Source organism: Pseudopipra pipra, chromosome W (assembly GCF_036250125.1).
Source record: "Pseudopipra pipra isolate bDixPip1 chromosome W, bDixPip1.hap1, whole genome shotgun sequence".
Lineage (NCBI taxonomy): Eukaryota > Metazoa > Chordata > Aves > Passeriformes > Pipridae > Pseudopipra > Pseudopipra pipra.
Genome location: NC_087580.1, coordinates 36,922,950 through 36,942,219, shown reverse-complemented (window position 1 = coordinate 36,942,219; position 19,270 = coordinate 36,922,950). Strand labels below are relative to the sequence as shown.

Genomic DNA, 19,270 nt, shown 5'->3' with positions numbered 1-19,270 from the left:
CCTTCAACACGGAGACATGGAAAAGAACCTCCCTCCCCTTCCAGGTTTGCTCCTTGCCCACAGCCCTTCTGCCCCAGCCCTGGCAGCAGCTCCCCGGGCTGGCTGAGAGCTACCCCTGGCAGGCAGCAGAGTCCCTGCCCAGCACAGCACCCTGGGCTGCAGGACCCTGCTCTGCCCCACAGCCCTGGGCACCCCTGGCTGCACCCCCGGCTTCACAGCTCTTCCAAAGTGCCCCAAAACAGCCCCTGCTCACCCATCCCATCAGCTGGGGCTGGGCCAGCTTTAGGAGATGCCTCCAGGAGCTGCCCCTGCACTGCCCTGCAGCCACAGACTCACCATGTGCAGCCCTGCCAAGATTCCTCCTGCAGGGAGCTCTCAGTCCTCCTGCCAGTGCTGAGCCCCTTGAAGCTCTGTCTGTGCCCTGCTGGTGTCCCTGAGCTGCCCTGGCAGTGCCCTCAGCCCTGCTGGGCTGTGCAGAGGAGCTGCTCACCAGCAGAGCTGTCTCTTTGAAGCTCTTCTTGCTTGCCCGGAGCTCCCTGTGTGCCAGGAGCCCAGCCCAGCTCAGCAGCACAGCAACAGCCCCAGGCATTTCATGACCCCCAGAGGGGGTTTGCATTGTTTACATGAGACTCAGTCCCTGAGAGGAAGTTCAAACAACTTCTCAAGAAGTCAAAATGAGTTTGAAATACTGAAGTTTCTTGTACTGTTAATGGGTCCCACTGAAGGACATGACTGTGAAAGTGTCCCCAGATTCCAGTTGGAACAGAAAACTGCAGACAGTGATGACAAGGATGGACAAGCAAGGGAAAGGTGGCTCTGATGCTGAATAAACTTTGACATGTTTCTTTATTTCAAAGGGCCAAGCCCTGACCCCCAGCCCCTGGGAAGGCAGATGCTGTCCCTGCCTCATTCCTCAGGGCTCTTCCTGGGGCACTGGGATGTGGGATGTGCAATGCCAAGGGCAGGACCATGGGGTGGCACCTGCCAGGCTGCTGAGCAGGGACAAGGAGGCCATGAGGCCCCAGGGCTGCAAGGGCCACTCCCCTCCTCCTGGCATCAGGGGCACAGACAGCAGCCATGGCCAAAGGCCTGCAGAAGGTGGCTGTGTCAGGGCCTTTCAGCTTCTCCCCCTCCCTGTCTCCTCTCCAGCCCAGGCTGTCCTACGGTGTCCATGCCCTGCCCCTTTCCCTGCAGGCTGTCGTCATCCCCCCGGCTGCCCCACCTGGCTGGCACCTTCCTGCACTGACATCTCTGCGTCCTCCCTGGCTCTTCCTGCACACACAAAGCCTTGGGCTCATCCAGACTCTTTCTGGGTGACGTGTTCCAGCACAGCATTTTCCATGGAGTGAAATTCCTTTTTCCTCATGTGTACCAGGGGGAATTTATGCTGATACTTTTGGTCTGTGTTTGGCCCTGCCACTTGTGAAAGCTTTGCTCTTTCCCTGCCAAGTTATGGGAAAACAAGCACTGATAAGCAGGAAAGTTGTCCTTGAGAGCTTTTTGTATAAACTGTTTTAATTGGTGTTCTGTGATTGGTTACTTTTCCGTCAAGGGCATTTGCAGGAGAAAGTGATGATGAAGTGAGGAAGGCTCGACCCCAGACTCAATTAAGATAGACCCCCAAAACACTCTGCACATGCGTGTGTGGATTTCCGAAGTTCTCACGCGTGCACAGAAGAGATGCACTGACATAACTGGGAGGTGGGACTGAGGGCATCTGGTGGGGCGGTGCTGGCCACACCTGGGGAGGTTGTGGTCTCTCAATTAATTGTTTAAAAAGCAGATAGTGCTTCCTTGGCGAGAGCTAGTTTACTTCAAGGACAACGTTGCCTTTTGGCGCTTGCCAGCTTGTTAACTTACTGACTCTCTGAGGATGCCGCTTCTGCTCTGGGTAATTATAGGTATGCTAGGTTGGTAAGATAACTTTATGGGCAACAGCTGGGTAACTGGGGAGATCGTGCTGGGGGCTGATTCCTCTCCTCGTTCCTCCCTTTTGGGTTTGTTTATTTTCTTGGCCACCTTTTTGTAATAAATATTGGTTTTTTCTGTTGAACTAGCAACGGTGTCCATTTTTCATGTCTGTATATCTCAGACCTTTTCCCTGATAAAGTAACCCCTCCCCGATACACTCATGTCTACTTGGGACCTCTCCAGCTGCACTTGGCATTAATTCTTTCTTTCTCATGCTCTTTTCTGCTCTGACAAAAGGATCCACCATCTCTAAATCCACCCTTCAAGCCCTCTCAGGGCTGTCTTGTGCTGTCCTCAGTCTCCACACCATTGAGGCCACAGCTCCTTAGCCCCTCTCTAGTGCTCATGTGCTTGAGACATTTAAACCCCATCTTGGGAGATCTCTGGACACTCACTAATGTTTTTGCAGATGAAAATATTGTGCTCATAGTCTAAGGAAATCACAGTTCCCTTGAAAACCAGCATGCATTCCCATTGCTATGGTCAGTTACCATGGCAAATAGAATACATTCTCATTGCCACAGTCAGTTACCATGGCAACCATAATACATTGTCATTGCTATGGTCGGTTACCATGGCAACCATAATACATTCCCATTGCTACAGTCAATTACTGTGGTAAACAGCATACTTCCCACTGGTACAGTCAGTTACCATGGCAACCATCATACATTCCTGTCACTACAGTCAGTGACCATGGCAACCATCACACATTCCCATTGCTACGGTGAGTTACCATGGCAACCATCATACATCCCCACTGCTGTGGTCAGTTACCATGGCAAACAGCATATATTCTCATTGCCATGGTCAGTTACCACAGCAACTACCATACATTCCCATTGCTAAGGTCAGTTACCATGGCAACCATCAGACATTCCCATTCCTACAGTCAGTTACCGTGGCAATGATCATACTTTCCCACTGGTATGTTTGGTTACCATGGCAACCAGCATACATTCTCTATGCCATGGTAAGTTACCAGGGCAACCATCATACATTGCCATTGGTACAGTCAGTTACCATGGTAATCATCATACAGTCCCTTTTCTACAGTCAGTTACTACAGCCAACCATCATACTTCACACTGGTACAATCGGTTACCATGGCAACTGTCACACATTCCCATTGCTATGGTCAGTTACCATGGCAACCATCATACATTCCCGTTACCACAGTCAGTTACCATGGCAACCAACATACTTCCCACTGCTACGGTCAGTTACCATGGCAACAAGCATACATTACAATTGCCACGGTCGTTACCATGGCAACCATCACACATTCCCACTGCTATGGGCGGTTACCATGGCAACCATCATACATCCCCATCACTACGCTCAGTTACCATGGCAACCAGCATGCATTCCCATTGCTATGGTCGGTTACCATAGCAACCAGCATACATGTCCATTGTTACAGTCAGTTACCATGACAACCATCAGACATTTCCATTTTTATGAGCAGTTACCATGGCAACCATCATACATTCCCATCACTACAGTCAGTTACCATGGCAACCAGCATATGTTTCCATTGTTACAGTCAGGTACCATGGCAACCATCAGACATTTCCATTGTTATGGGCAGTTACCATGGAAAACAGCATACATTCCCATTGCTACAGTCAGTTACCACGGCAACCATCATACCTCCCACAGGTACAGTCAGTTACCAATGGCAACCAGCATATATTCCCCTTGCTACAGTTAGTTACCATGGCACCCATAATACATTCCCATTCCTACTGTCAGTTACCATGGCAACCATAATACATTCCCATTCCTACTGTCAGTTACCATAGCAAACATCATACATTGTCATTTCCACAGTCAGTTACCCTGGCAACCATCATACAGTCCCATTGCTATGGTCAGTCACTATGGCAACCAGCATATAATCAAATTGCTATGGTCGGTTACAATGGAAACCATCATACATTCCCATTCTTACAGTCAGTTACCATGGCAACCATCATACATTCCCATTGCTACAGTCAGTTACCAAGGCAATCATCATACATTCCTGTTGCTACGGTCAGTTACCATGGCAACCACCATACATTCCCAGTGCTATTGTCAGTTACCATGGTACCCATCACACATTCCCATGGCTGTAGTTGGTTACCATGGCAACCATCACACATCCCCATTGCTGTGGTTCGTTACCATGGCAACCATCATACGGTCCACTGCTACAATCAGTTGCCATGGCAACCATCATACAGCCATGTTGCTACGATCAGTTAGCATGGCAACCATGTGAATTCCAGTTTCTATGGTCAGTTACCATGGCAACCATCATACAGTCGTCTTGCTACAGTTGGTTACCATGGCAACATCATACATTCCCGTTCCTACTGTCAGTTACCTTGGAACCATCATACATTCCCATTGCTACAGTCGGTTACCATGGCAACCATCATACAGTCCCATTGCTACAGTCAGTTATCATGGTAATCATCATACTTCCTATAGCTGTGGTCAGTTACTATGGCAACCAACATACATTCTCATTCCCACGGTCAGTTACCATAAGAACCACCATACATTCCCTTTGCTACAGTAGGTTACCATGGCAACCATCATACATTAGCATTGCTATGGTAAGTTACCATGGAAACTATCATACAGTCACATTGCTATGATTGTTTACCATGGCAACTAACATACATTCTCGTTGCTACGGTCAGTTCCCATGGAAAACATCATACATTCCTATTGCTACAGTCAGTTACCATGGCAAACAACATACTTCCCACTGGTACAGTCTGTTAGCATGGCAACCACAATACATTGTCATTTCTCTGGTCAGTTACTGTGTCAACCATCATACTTCCAGTTGCTACAGTCAGTTTACCATGGCAACCATGACACATTTCCATTGCTACAGTCAGTTACCATGGCAATCATCATACTTCCCACTGCTATGGTCGGTTACCATGGCAACCATCATACGTTTCCATTGCTACGGTTTGTTACCATGGCAACCACCATAGATTCGCATTGCTATGCTCGATTACCATGGCAACCATCATAAAGTCACATTCCTATGGTCGGTTACCATGGTAACAAGCATACATTGCCGTTGCTACAGTCAGTTACCATGGCAACCGGCATACATTCCCATTGCTACGGTCAGTTACCACAGAAACCATCATACTTCCCTCTGGTACAGTTGGTTATCATGGCAACCATCATGCATTCTCATTGCTACTATCAGTTACCATGGGAACCATCATACCTCTCACTGGTACAGTCAAATACCATGGCAACCATCATACATTGCTGTTCCTATGGTCAGTTACCATGGCAACCATCACACATTCCCATCGCTATGGTCGGTTACCATGGCAACCAGCACACCTTTCCATTGTTACAGTAAGTTACCATGGCAACCATCAGACATTTCCATTGCTATGGGCAGTTAACATGGCAACCAGCATACATTCCCATTTCTACAGTCAGTTACTATGGCAACCTCTTGGTTCCTCTTGGAGAGAAGCAGATGCAGATGAGCCTCCCTGTTGTCCACCAGCCTGGCAGCTGTGCTCTAAAGGCCTGTGTCCCAAGGAGTATCTTCACCAAGACTCTGCACAAACCTCTGGGACTCTTTCCATCCTGTCGTGGTGCCTTTCCAGTGAATTCCAGGGTTATCAAAGCCAACTTGAATGGGATCTTTGTCTCACTCCACAAGCTCACCCAAACCACTCTCTCCTCTGACCCTCACCCACAAAAGTTCACCCAAGTTGTTCATCCCCTAGAGCAGCTGCACAGCTCCAAGAAGCTCCTTCCTGCTGAGGACACCTCTCTCCTGCTCTTTGTCTCCTGTGTCTCCTTGGCCTTCTCTGCCAACCCATCACAGCCCTGCAACCTGGGAACTGTCTCAGCAGGCCTGGGCTGTTATTGCCTGCAAGTGGAATGAAGAGAGACTTGGGGCTGCAGCTCCTCCTGCCTGTGCCCCACACACAGGGCATTGGGGCCTGTCTGGCTGCAGCCCCTCAGCGGGGGCACCGGGGGTAAGAACAGACTTGCAGTGGGGAAAGCTGCTCTGAAAGCCCCGAGACCTGGGCTGTGCAGAGGCTTTGCTGACAATGGCCTTGGGGGTGGACGTGCTGGGACTCAGGCCCAGGGTGAAAATCCCAGGCCTGATCCCTGAGGAGATCAGCACATGCTGCTGAAATGCTGGGGGAGAGCAGAGCCAGCAGAGGGAGGGAACAAGTGTGGACAGCCTGGGCTGATGTGCTTTGGACTCGTGCCTGGCCTGGCCTTGGCTGGGCAGAGAAGGGACAGCCTTTGTGTCCCTGCAGGGCTGGGATTCACTCCCTGCCCCAAAGGCCCCCAATGTGTCTGAGAAGCCCTGGGTGGTGCCTGTCCCACAACTGCTGGGAATGGGGATGGGGTTCCTGCACAGGCCCTGTGCTGTCCAGGGCAGCTGCTGCACTTGTGCTGCAGAGCCCTGGCACCTCCCCTGGCACTACAGGCCCCTCTTTGGCTATTCAATCCAGGCTCACCTGCCCTCAATTAGGGTCAGCAGTGTAGGGATGTCCATGAGACAACGGCCATTGTACTCTGAGGACATGTAGAAAATACCCTGATAAAGAACAGGAGAGAGACCTCTCTCCCTGTGCCACCTGACTCCATTTGGTCACCTGAGCACCTCTAGGTGCTGCCCTGGACAGAAGGAACAGTGACAGGTTCCCCTGTCCTACCTGTGGGCACCTTCTGCCACTGAAGTTGGCCAAAGCAATGTCCCAGCAGCCTCCAAGAAGATCCCACAGCTGCTGCCCTGTCCCTAGGAACTGCTGCATTGGAGCCTGCAGTTCCCAGCAGGAATCTCGGTCACCTCTGGCCCCTCAGAAGGAACCAGGGGTTTGGTCCCAGCAGGTCACTCCTGGCTTTGGTCTTCCTTCATTGCCATGGGAGCTGGGACAAGGAGTCACCTGCAGGGGTCTGTTTTGGGCCCACTGAAGTGGGGCAGGAGGAATCCCAGCCCATGGGGGTTGTGGAGGGAGCTGTGTCCTTCTGGCCCCAGGTCTGCAGAGCCACAAGGAGACACTTCTGTTGACTCAGCTGAGTCCCTTCCCTCAGTGCAGGTGAAGGAGATCCCTCCTGGGCACTGTCTGGGTTTCCTGTCTAATGATGGGACATGAAAAGGGGACTCTTGAAGTTACCTCTGTGTCTGCTTGGAGAAATGACAGTGCTGAAAGAAGTGTCTGTGCCCAGCTGAGAGAAGGCACATCATTATTTCCTTCAGCTGTGTGCCAGCAGGTTCCCCTGGAGCCCCAGGGACAGCTGGAGGGAGCCTAGAGGGGCAGAGCAAGGGCTGCCTGGGGCTGTTGCTGTGCTGCTGAGCTGGGCCAGGCTCCTGGCACACAGGGAGCTCCTGGCAAGCAAGAAGAGCTTCAAAGAGACAGCTCTGCTGGTGAGCAGCTCCTCTGCACAGCCCAGCAGGGCTGAGGGCACTGCCTGCAGCACCCAGGGCACAGGAGAGGAGGCAGAGAGATGAGAGGCAGCCTGGGCTGGGGGGTGACTGAGCTCTCACTTATGGGAGAAACTTACCCAGGATTTGAAGGAAGAATTCTCTGGCTGTAGGAAAGTGCAACTTGCCTTCCTGGAGGTGTCTCCTAAAGCTGGCACATCCCACAACTTCTAGGATCTTTCAGCAGGACTCTCCCAGTTGCTGCAGTGCAGAGGAAGTGGCCACATGGCAGAGCAGGGCAGGAGCTGCAGGCAGCAAGGGCAGAGAGGAGAAGGGAACAGGAGGTTCAAGGGATCCTGGGGTGGGAGGACAGGGCAGAGCTGCTCAGGGCAGGAACCTTGCCAGCCCTTTGCCACGGTCAGGCTCTGGCTGTAGAGCAGTGCAGGTGAGTTCCTGCAAGTGCCTCTCCCAGCTGCCAAATGGCAGCAGTGGCAGGAGCTGTCAGGATGGCTCTGCTGGATTTGCTGGGGTGCAGCAGGAGAAGCTGCTGCAGAGCAGGACTTGCTGCTGCCCCATCAGATTCCCCGGGCAAGAAGGTTCCCTGTGCCAGGGCTGGCTGTGGGGTGGGAAGGTGGGGGTGCAGCCAGGGGTGCCCAGGGCTGTGGTGCAGAGCAGGGTCCTGCCCCCAGGGCTCTGTGCGCTGGGGCAGGGACTCTGCTGCCTGCCAGGGTCAGCTCTCAGCCCGGCCAAGGAGCTGCCAGGGGGCTGGGGGAGAAGGGCTGTGGGGAAGGAACAATTCCTGGGAGGGCAGAGCAGGGCAGAGTCCTTCTGATCTCCAAAGTGTGCTGCAGGGATGAGGGCTGGTCACAGCTCCAGATCTAAGCAGGAAATTTCCCAGAAGGTATTTGCAAGAGGCACAGACAGACAGGGGGTACCTTCAAGAGAATGAACCAGTTCTTCCAGTGTTATACTCTGAGTTGTCTGTGTGCTGACTGGAACAGGGAAATTAATCTCTGAGCACAGGAGGAGACACTGAAACTTGAACTCTGTTAGATTAGAGGAGATTGAACCTGAGAGTATCAGACATCAAAACTGTCTTATAGACCCATCAGTGTCACTTTCTCAGCCCTGGGCCCAGGGAAGCAGCTGCTGGCAGGGACAGCTCCAGGCAGCAGAGCCCTGGGCAGGGAGTGGGGTGCAAGTGCTCCCAAAGGCCTTGGGGAGGGGGTGTTCAGGCAGCTCTGGGGCCCTTCCCTGCAGCTCTGCTGGGCACTGTGTGCTGGGCCATAGAAATGAGGATTCCTGCAGTGGAAAAGAACTTTCCCAGGTGTGATGGTAGAAATAGAAAACACAGGTGCAATTATTCTAACTTCAGACTAAGCTTCTGCTCTGCAGCCCCAGCTCTTCTGATTCATTACAGTAGAGATGGAACTTTTGTATTCAAGGTCTCTTACATCTGACATTCCTTGTGTGTGTGAGAGCTCTACCAAAAAATTCCATGTCCCCCTGGACCAGAGCAAAACTGACTCCTTGGCAGTGCATTTGGTGACATTTGACACATTGATTTCTTGTAGCAATTGAGTGGCTTTTTCACAGAGGTCTGTCTTAACTGTTCCCTGTCCTTTCCTTTTCTGAAACAGATCCTGTGCTAAAAAGCAGCAAATGTCCAACAGCAGCTCCCTCACCCAGTTCCTCCCCCTGGCATTTGCAGACAGGCAGGAGCTGCAGCTCCTGCACTTCTGGCTCTTCCTGGCCATCTCCCTGGCTGCCCTCCTGGCCAACGGCCTCATCCTCAGCGCCGTAGCCTGTGACCACCACCTGCACACCCCCATGGGCTTCTTCCTGCTCAACCTCTCCCTCACAGACCTGGGCTGCATCTCCACCACTGTCCCCAAAGCCATGCACAATTCCCTCTGGGACACCACAACCATCTCCTACATGGGATGTGCTGCACAGGCCTTTCTGCTTGTCTTCTTTCTTGGAGCAGAGTATTTCCTCCTCACCATCATGTGCTACGACCGCTACATTGCCATCTGCAAACCCCTGCACTACAGGACCCTCCTGGGCAGCAGAGCTTGTGCCCACATGGCAGCAGCTGCCTGGGCCACTGGCTTTCTCACTGCTCTGCTGCACACAGCCAGTACATTTTCCCTGCCCCTGTGCCAGGGCAATGCCCTGGGACAGTTCTTCTGTGAAATCCCACACATCCTCAAGCTCTCCTGCTCACACTCTTACATCAGAGAATTCAGGCTTCTCTTGTTTTCCATCTCTTTAGCATTTGGTTGTTTCATTTTCATTGTTTTCTCCTATGTGCAGATCTTCAGGGCTGTGCTGAGGATCCCCTCTCAGCAGGGACGGCACAAAGCCTTTTCCACCTGCCTCCCTCACCTGGCTGTGGTCTTCCTGTTTATCAGTGCTGGCACATTTGCCTACATGAAGCCCCCCTCCATCTCCTCCCCATCCCTGGATCTGGTGGTGTCAGTCCTGTACTCGGTGGTACCTCCAGCACTGAACCCCCTCATCTACAGCCTGAGGAACCAGGAGCTCAAGGATGCCCTGAGGAAACTGATAAGTGGGTGTTTTTCAGAAGCAATAAACTCTCCTTCTTCTGCATGTTATCCATCTCATTAAAGGCCAATTCTTTTACAGACTTCATTAAAGGCCCACCATATCTTTTCTATTTTTTGCTCCTGGCAGGGGCACTATTTTTCTGAGAATTTGTTCACACCAAAAAATCTTTATGTATATAAATATATATATAAAGATATATATATATAAAAGTATATATATATATATTTATATATATGTAAACACCATTTTCAATTCAGTGTTTTCCTTTCTAGCCTGGCCCAGAGGCTGTACAAATCAGGAACTGTACTTACTGTGTGCTTAAACTAAATAAAGAACTCTGCATTGACTTGTTTGCCTGACATCTTTCCTCTCTGACTTCTCTGCAGCTGCAGGGTCAGTGCCTCTGTGCAGAGCTGGGCCAGAAGAGAGTCCCAGCAGAGCAGCACTGCCAGGGAGCAGCAGCCCTTCTCCTGCGTGGCCTCCTCTCCCTTCCCTTCCACACTGTCCTTCAGAGCCCTGTGTTGTTGGAGGCCTCAGTGCTCTGGCAGTGGGTCCCAGTCCTGCTGCAGGACTGTCCAGGGACTGCAGGCAGGGACAGCCACGGGCACTGCTGGCACAGAGCTGACCTCTGCAGCAGCACTGCCATCCTGCAGGGGCATCTCCTCAGGCCAGGGCCTGAAAGCTTCAATCTGCTTTCCACTTTGCTCTCCAGGATGTGCCCAACACAACGCCCTGCAGAGGAAAACAGCAGTGACCAGCACAAGGGTGGGAGTGCTCAGGGTGGGGGCACCCAGCAGTGCCCTGGCACAGCCAGCGCCGCTCCCAGCACTGGCCTCTCACCCCAGGCCATTGGGCTTGTTCTTCCCTCCAAGGAGGGACAGCAAATGACCAGCTCAGGAGTCCATGTTTGCACTGCATGGACAAGACATGCCCCTGTGTCATGGCTTGGGGCTGGGGGGGGGGAAGGCTTAGACAAAGTTGATGGCAGAAGCCATCTCGTTGAGCTACGAGGTGCACAAAGGTGCTTTCTAAATTCCTTCTCAGAGAGGAGCCTGGCTGTGGCTGGATCCAATCTCAGGCTCAGATTTTGGTTTCAATAGAAGGAATTATAGAGGTGTGATTCAATCACTTTGTCCTGCAGGTTTTAGTGATGGCAAATCAGAAATATTTCTAAAAAATGAATTGTTTATTATGACAAATGAACAGAAAATTGATCACACAATTGAATAGATGAAAGACCTTAAAAAGAATTATTTCCTGCACAGTATAAAAGCAAAAACCTCCTAGTACTATAGTATACAATAGGACAGTGCAGTCTATCAAAGTAATTCTCTTAAAGTATTGGATCAAAGCCAGCAAAAAGAAACAATCCTGAAGGAGATTGAGGTAACTCACCCCATAACAACAGGGGGTAGTTCTCTCTCTTTCACTTAACCCCTGGGCAGTGACCATGAAGAGCTGTCCCTGCTTCATGGCAGAAGCTCCACACACTTCAAGGAAGTCTGTGGAAGAATCTGACACATGACAGTTGGACGGGGCTTTTATAGTCATCAAAGGTTTGACTGCCAGACATATTTGCAGGCCAGGGAGCAGCTTATCTGTCAAATCCTGCTTCAGAAAGCAGGATGTGTGTTTGAAGTTTCATGAAGCATTTTGGGTTTAGCATAATTCAACATTAAAAACAGCACCTTGACACCAGCAGTAACTCAACACAGAGAGTGTGCATTGTTTGCATTCTCTGACCAGTTTTTAGGTATTGTCAGGGCAGAACATCCTTCCAGAAATGGCCCCTTGATTCCATGAGGTTCCAAAAACTCTTAGGGTTCCTTTGGTTCCATGAGGCCCCTCACTGTCACAATGGACCGTTGGTTCCAGGATGTTCCAAAACATCCCAGGGTTCCCTTGGCTCCAAGAGGCTCCCCCGTGTCCCACCGGCCCCTGGATTCCAGGAGGCCCTGCAGTGTCCCAATGGCCACTCGGTTCCAGGAGCCACAGCGGCTGCCGCCGGCGTCTGTGCCCGGAGCCGCCGCTCCCACGGGGCTGCCGCACTCACCGCCGGGGTTGCCGCTCGCGCAGCCGCCGCTCTGCCCCGGCTGCACCGGGACCCGGCACCGCCTCGGGCCTGCGCTGCCGCCTCAGCGGCCACAGGGACACAGGGATGGGGGACCTTTGCTCTGCCACTGAGGGGGCCTGGCTTTGTTCTGCTTGGCTCTGGGCTTTAGGAAAGTTGCTGTTCATTTTCATGCTCCACTGGAACACCTCCTGAATTCCAAAGGTTTCCTAATCCAGGGGAGGGGTTTCTATGGCATCGGAGGTCCTGCCCCTTGGGACACATTGTCAATAAACCATCCAGCTGACTGGGATGGGTTGGCGTGTGATCAGTCAATGGTTTGGGGAATGCTCTATTCTGGTTGAATGTTGCCCTAGAACCTTTTGCCAAGCTCCCTTATTTTCTGAAGTTTGGCAATAAAAGTGTGTTTTTTGAACTCTTGAGAAAATGTGTGCAGTGTCTTCTCCCTTGCGGTCTCTCTGAAGGTATTAAAAGAACTGAAGGCCCTTTTAGAATATTTGGAGGGTGGAAATTTTTGGTGCATTTTATATTTTCAGAGGAAAACCCCTTTGCTGAGTTTGTAGCTCAAACCTGGGTCTCACAGTCACCATTCCTGGAAGTGTTCAAAAAACATTGAGCTGTGGCACGTGAGGACATGGTTCAGTGGTGAAGATGCCAGTGTTGGGTTAATGGTTGGACTCCATGATTTCAGAGGTCTTTTCCAACCTTAACAATTCTATGATTCTGTGGTGACTCAACCACTTCCCTGGACATTCTGTTCCAACGCTTGATAACCCTTAGCCATCCCTTTGATGCTGCAGCCAAGGAACAGACTAGTGATTTTCACAGTGTTCCTGGATCACAGGATGTCCAAAGCCGAGGACATTTCCATCAGCACCTTGTCCTTACTGCAGATCAGAGTCACCTGAAGCCTCCAGGCCCTCCACAGTGGCAGAGACACCCCAGGCAGCAAAGCCCTGTCCTGCCAGGCTGCCCAGCCCAGCCCTGTGTCTCTCTGGCCCTGGGGACAGCAGAGTTTGCTCTCCTTGGGGCACCTCAGTCCCTCTGCCATTGCCATCTGCCCCCACCCCAGCAGGCTCTGGAGCAAAGCACAGCTGAGGTCCAGCACAGCTCTGCTCTGACAGAAAGAACCTGCAGTCAGGGACAGGAAGAGGACAAAGTCTTGTTTAACCAGCCTGAAGAATAATGGGATCAATGACCTCCTCTTTTCCTGGGCACTTGAATGACCCTGTGGATCAGGTTTGGTAGCAGGGAGGGGGCTGCAGGTTTCCCTTAGGGAAGAGGAGATCTGGAGTTGACTCTGTGTCAGAGAGAGCCAGTTTTAGGTGGCTCCAAAATGGACCAGCCAGTGCCCAAAGCTGAGCCAAAAAGCAATTCCAGAGGCACCTCTGTGATAACCCTTTGGAAAAAGGATAAAATCCAGGGTGCTGGAACCCAGAGAGGAGTGAGAGAAATGGGGGAGAAACAACCCTGCAGGCACCAAGGAGAGTGGAGAAGGAGGAAGAGGGAGAGAGAGCCTTGTTGGGCACCTGGCAGCCAAAAGCCAACCCCCAGCCCTGAGAGCCACAGCTCAGGCCAGCACAAAAGCTCCTTTAGGTCTGGAGGTTCTTTGCAGCAGCTTTTTAGCAGAGCTGCCAGATGGGCCATCAAAGGGGATGCTCAGCTGAGTCTGAAACCTGTGTGATCCTTGTCAGCCTTGGCTCTGTAGGAAAGAACTATAGAATCCTAAATAGTTTGAATCAGATGGAACCTTTATACACCAACTAGTCCAACCCCCCTATAATGAACATGTTCAACTAGATCAGGTTGCTCACAGCCCTTTCTAACCCGACCTTGAATGTTTCCAAGGGTGGGGCATCTATGATCTCTTTGGGCAACCTGTGCCAGTGTTTCATCACCCTCAGTGTAAAAAATTTCTCCCTAATATCTAGTTCCAATCTGCTCTTTTTTAGTTTAAAACCATTATCACTTGTTTTATTACAACTAAGTCTGTGCCCATCCTTCTTATAAGTGTGATCTCAGGAGCTCCTGACAAGCCTTGACCAAACTAGATGAGCAATGAAGAGCCCCTGGACTGGACCAGGGTGTGGTGAAGTGTCCCTGGACTGGACCAGGTGCTCCTGGATGATCAATGTGGGAACAAACTGGAGTGGAACGTTTGGGGAACACAGGATAATCAGTCGTTCCATGAAAGCCTTGGAACATTCCCTGCCTGGGTGTGGGTGTGAATTGACAGTGGTGTGAATGTTGTTTTTGTGAATCTAGAATTCAGTCACTGCTAAACTTTAGCAAATGCTATTGAACGACTTGATAATTGTTCAATTGGTCAATCATTAAGTGCTACTAATGTCTTTTGCCCCCTTGTCTTTGGATCCAAATCCTTGGTGCCCTGACCCTCCTGCATTCCAAGGCTCTGTGTAAATCATTCTCTTTCACCAAAAAATATATATTTTTCATGACTTTCACTTTAAAATCTTCCTTCTTAGCTAAACTACAAAACAACTCCAATCAGTTGTTGACGTCTTGAAGACTTTAGGACAATTAAATAAAAATAAAAAATTTGTTTTTCAGTGTTCTAATGAGTCCCACGGTGTATTTGGTGCTGCATCAGCTGTCAGTCCAAGATGGGCCATGTCAGAACTGGTGAGGAGCAAGGTTGATCATACAGGGTCAGTCTGAATCTCCTAAAGGGGACACTCAGCATAAGGATCACTTGGAGAACACCTCTATCACCTCTTCTCTGAACTTAAAAATGTCCGTAATTGAATTAAAAAAAAAAATACAAACTTTGAATACTTGTTTTGAAAATGTCTTGAAGACAATTAAAGGAAGACAAAGAGATCCTGAGGGATTTCTGCATTTTAATGAGCCCCACGGTGTGTTTGCAGCCCAGCCCATGATCCTGAGGTACTGAGAGAAGATTGAAGCAGCTGCTCAAGAAGTCAGAAGCCAAACTCCAAGTGCCTTGAAGCATTGCTGGGCCCCACTGAGGGCAGGCACTGACAAAGCCTCTCCAGGGACTCCTTGGAGCAGCTCCTTGGAGGCCAGGAGTGCAGGCAGACAAAGGCTCTGGGCAGGCCCCTGGAATGCTGAGCAAAGCCTGCCTTGGTTTTGTGGAGCACAAAGGCCAAGGCCTGAGCCCCAGGCCCTGGCCCAGCAGATCCTGTCCCTCCCGGCTGGCTCAGGGCTGTTTGGGGGGCACTGGGATGGGAGGGGGAGGAACAACAAAGGCCCAAAACTGGGCAACCCCTGCCAGGCTCCTGAGGGAGGGGCGAGGCAGAAACCAAGGGCAGAACCTGCCAGGCAAGTTGCTTGTGGTGGCCTGAGTGGCAGAGGCAGCTGCCAGAGGCAAGGGGACAAAGGCCTGGGTGCCTTTGGGCCTTGCAGCCCTGCCAGAGCCCTTGGCCATCTCTCCTGCAGGCTGTCCTGCCCTGGCCCTGCTGCTGCTCTGGCCTTGCAGGCTGCACACACCCCTCCTGCTTTCCCACCCCCTCCCAGCAGCATTTCTAGACCCTCCCTGATGTCTCTGCACCAGCTCTGGCTGTTGCCATGTGCACTTGGCCTTCTGAACTTGGATCCTGAGCCCCTGTGCCACAGGACATCCCTCCCAGAGCCCAGGCCCTTCTCCTGGGGGTCACTGCAGAGCTGAGCAGATCCAGGTCACCTCCCATTCCTCTGCCAACCCCCTGGGCCTGCTCTGGGCCCTCCAGGTCCTTGCCCTGCTCCCAAGGGCTGTGGGGGTGCTTAATGGTCAGGGTTTGGGGTTTGGAGCTCAGGGTGGGGATTAGGCAGAACTTTGGGAGGTTTGTTGTTCTGCTGGCAGTTCATGATTAGGGGAAGAGCTTTTTGGGCTGGGTCAGGATTAAAGCTTGGCTTTTCATACTGGTAATACAGGTTTGGGAATGGGATGGGCACTGGAGTACAAATAAGAGTCTGGAGTTCTTGTTTTGGGCTTTTTCTGGCTTGAAATTAGAGCAGTGGATTCCTTTCCATGGGAGGGGTAGCACTTTTAGGTAGTTTTGGGGCTTCAGGTTACAAAGAGAGTAATGGCCTACCAGGAGTATTTGCACAATCAGTGTTTCAGCACCCTCAGCATTACCTGAACCTGGTTTTACCTCAACAAAATCCTTCCTCTCTGTTGATCAAGCCCCTCTTTCCTTCCCCAATTTTCCTTCCCTTTTGTCCCAGTTCCTCCTAACCTCCTCAGAACTTTCATCAGGATGGGCTCAGCTTTGTGATAACACGGTGCAACCTCATGGAATCAAGGAGCCACTGTGAAACTGAAGAACCTCATGGAATTATGGGGCCATTGTGACACTGGGGAAACCCATGGAATCAAGAGGCCACTGGGACACTCCAGGGCCCCATGGAGCCAAAGGAACCCAGGGACAGTGGACAACCTCCTGAAATAAAGGGGCCACTGTGACACTGCAGAAACCCATGGAATCAGGAGGCCATTGTGGCACTGCAGGGCCTCTTGGAAAGAAAGAAACCCTGGGCCACAGTGGAATTTCATGGAATCGAGAGGCCATTGTGACACTGGGGAACCTCATGGAACAAAAGGAATCCAGGGACTTCTTCTCGATACCAGTGTTGGGAAAAGACCTCAGCCCTCAGGAAGTGCCTGGAGGGGAACCCCTTTGCTGCTGGAACTGCTGTTGTGGAGCCCAGCCCTGTCCCAGCAGTGCCCAGGGCCTGTCCCTGCCTGTGCTCACAGGCCTGACCCACAGCAGGACAGTGACTGAGCTGCCAGAGCACTCAGGCCTTGGGCACGGACAGGAAAGGAGAGGGTGGGAGTGCAAAGAGAGCAGCTCTGAACAGACCCAGTTCTGGTGCTCCCTGGCAGTGCTGGGACTCTTTTCCCCTCCACATCTGCAAACATGGAAATGCCCTCCAGCTTCAGGGGAGGTCTTGGAGGAAGAATCTGGAAAAAAGCATTTGTGTCCTTGCTTACACTCAGAGATTGTGATTCCTCATGTACAAACTAAAACAGGGAGGATGTTTGACAAATACCTTGCTGCACAAGCTTTTATTTTGCTTAAATGCACACAAAGCATGATTTCTGATTTCTATATTTTGTGGGTGAAAAAAAAAGAGGTAGAGAGTGAATTATATGGGATGAAGAATAAAATTTCAGTGTTAATGACATGAACACAGGAAAAAAACAGAAAAGCCCCCTACCCCCACCACTATCAAAAGCTTTAGAAAGCAGGCTGGGCACAAAATGTGTTACACAATGAGTGTTCTGCAGAAGAAAAGAGGCAGGTTATTGCTTCTTAAAAAAACATCCAGTCATCGTTTTCCTTATGGCATCCCTGAGCTCCTGGTTCCTGAGGCTGTAGATAAGGGGGTTCAGTGTTGGAGGCACCAGCACGTACAGAACTGACATCACCAGGTCCAGGGATGGGGAGGAGATGGAGGGGGGCTTCAGGTAGGCAAATATGACAGTGCTGACAAAGAGGGAGACCACAGCCAGGTGAGGGAGGCAGGTGGAAAAGGCTTTGTGCCGTCCCTGCTGAGAGGGGATCCTCAGCACAACCCTGAAGATCTGCACATAGGAGAAAACAATGAAAACAAAACAGCCAAGTCCTAAAGAGATTGTAAAAAACATAAGCCCAAGTTCTCTGAGGTAGCCTGAGTGTGAGCAGGAGAGCTTGAGGACGTGTGGGAGTTCACAGAAGAACTGGCCCAGGGCATTGCCCTGGCACAGGGGAAGGGAAAATGTACTGGCTGTGTGCAGCAGAGCACTGAGAAACCCAGCAGCCCAGGCAGCTGCTGCCATGTGGGCACAAGCTCTGCTGCCCAGGAGGGTCCCGTAGTGCAGGGGTTTGCAGATGGCAACATAGCGGTCGTAGCACATGATGGTGAGGAGGGAAAACTCTGCTCTAAGAAAGACTAAGTAGAGAAAAACCTGGGCAGCACATCCATGGTAGGAGATGGTTGTGGTGTCCCAGAGGGAGTTGTCCATGGCTTTGGGGACAGTGGTGCAGATGCAGCCCAGGTCTGTGAGGGAGAGGTTGAGCAGGAAGAAGCCCATGGGGGTGTGCAGGTGGTGGTCACAGGCTACGGCGCTGAGGATGAGGCCGTTGGCCAGGAGGGCAGCCAGGGAGATGGCCAGGAAGAGCCAGAAGTGCAGGAGCTGCAGCTCCCGCCTGTCTGTGAATGCCAGGAGGAGGAACTGGGTGATAGAGCTGCTGTTGGACATTTGTTCCTTCCGCAAAGTAATTTGACCTGTCAAGGAGGAAAAGTCACTGCTGAGTTAGACCAGGCTTATGCAGCCAAACATTACCCATCTCACAGCCACCCCACTCTCAGGCTCTCTCTCCTCACTCAGACCTCCCTGCAGCTCCCTCCCCTGAGCTCTGGCTTTTACTGCCTGAAAGGACCATTGGAAGCAGTAACTCTGTGATGGGCTCCCAAGGATTCCTTCTTGCTCTGCTCAGAGAGGGAACTTGGAATGCAGGGTGATCTCAAATTAAAGGTACTCGCGATACATCAAAGAGCTTCTCAGCTTTGCTGTTTGCAATGTGCCCAAATGAAGGACTGACCTGAGGGAATTCTTTGTATTTGTTCACCCACTTGCACCTGCCACGCTTAGGAGTGGTTGTGGAATTTTGAAGTCCCTGACATTCCTATTGCACTGCAGGTCAAGTCTTGTGGGTTCTGAGGGGCACGGAGACAGTCCCTTAGTGCAGAGAGAAGAGCTGCTCTGCCCATCAGTCCTGTGCTCAGCTGCCCTGTGCTGGCAGCTTGGAGCTGGAGGAGCATCACACTCAACTGTTCCCCTCCAAAGAAACTGCACAGATACCCAGGAATCCATGTCCAAAGAACAGATTGACACACTCCTCACCTTTTCATCTCTCCCCTCCCAGAGTGAGACACAAAATGCTCCTTGCAACTGCCCAGAGCATTTCCATGGATTTAGCACTGAGGAGTTTTCTCCATGGGGATCCTGTGCAGCACAGAGATCCTATGGCAGAGCTGTGCCCTTCTGGAGGGCACCTGCAGCCCTGTAGGACACCCAGGCAAACAGCTGAAGCCCCTGAAGGTGCCTGGAGGGCACTTGGGCACTTGGCTCCCAGAGACACATCCCCACAGCAGCACCCAAAGGGTTTGTGTCTGGACAGGAATCTGCCACCTCCAAACCCCACAGTGGCTCAGAAAACCCATTGGTGAGAACAAGGAGAGCCCAGGCAGCAGGGGATGGCAGTGAAATGCCACAGTGCTGCTGCCAA

The 19,270-nt window shown here is 51.5% G+C and overlaps 3 protein-coding genes across 3 annotated transcripts in view; 2 read left to right on the top strand and 1 right to left on the bottom strand.

The window, feature by feature from the left end:
* Positions 1 to 19,270, top strand: part of LOC135405269 (zinc finger protein 160-like) — a 292,050-nt gene that overhangs the window by 53,818 nt on the left and 218,962 nt on the right. The window lies entirely within an intron of this gene.
* LOC135404665 (olfactory receptor 14A16-like) lies at positions 9,056 to 10,024 on the top strand. The gene has a single exon (XM_064639399.1). It carries the CDS (start codon positions 9,056 to 9,058, stop codon positions 10,022 to 10,024), a length of 969 nt encoding a protein of 322 aa, XP_064495469.1.
* On the bottom strand, positions 17,223 to 18,240 carry LOC135405480 (olfactory receptor 14J1-like). The gene has a single exon (XM_064640180.1). It carries the CDS (start codon positions 18,238 to 18,240, stop codon positions 17,302 to 17,304), a length of 939 nt encoding a protein of 312 aa, XP_064496250.1. The 3' UTR covers positions 17,223 to 17,301.

Coding starts and splice junctions, on each gene's coding strand:
- LOC135404665 (XM_064639399.1), top strand. CDS start 9,056: ATGTCCAACAGCAGCTCCCTCACCCAGTTCCTCCCCCTGGCATTTGCA.
- LOC135405480 (XM_064640180.1), bottom strand. CDS start 18,240: ATGTCCAACAGCAGCTCTATCACCCAGTTCCTCCTCCTGGCATTCACA.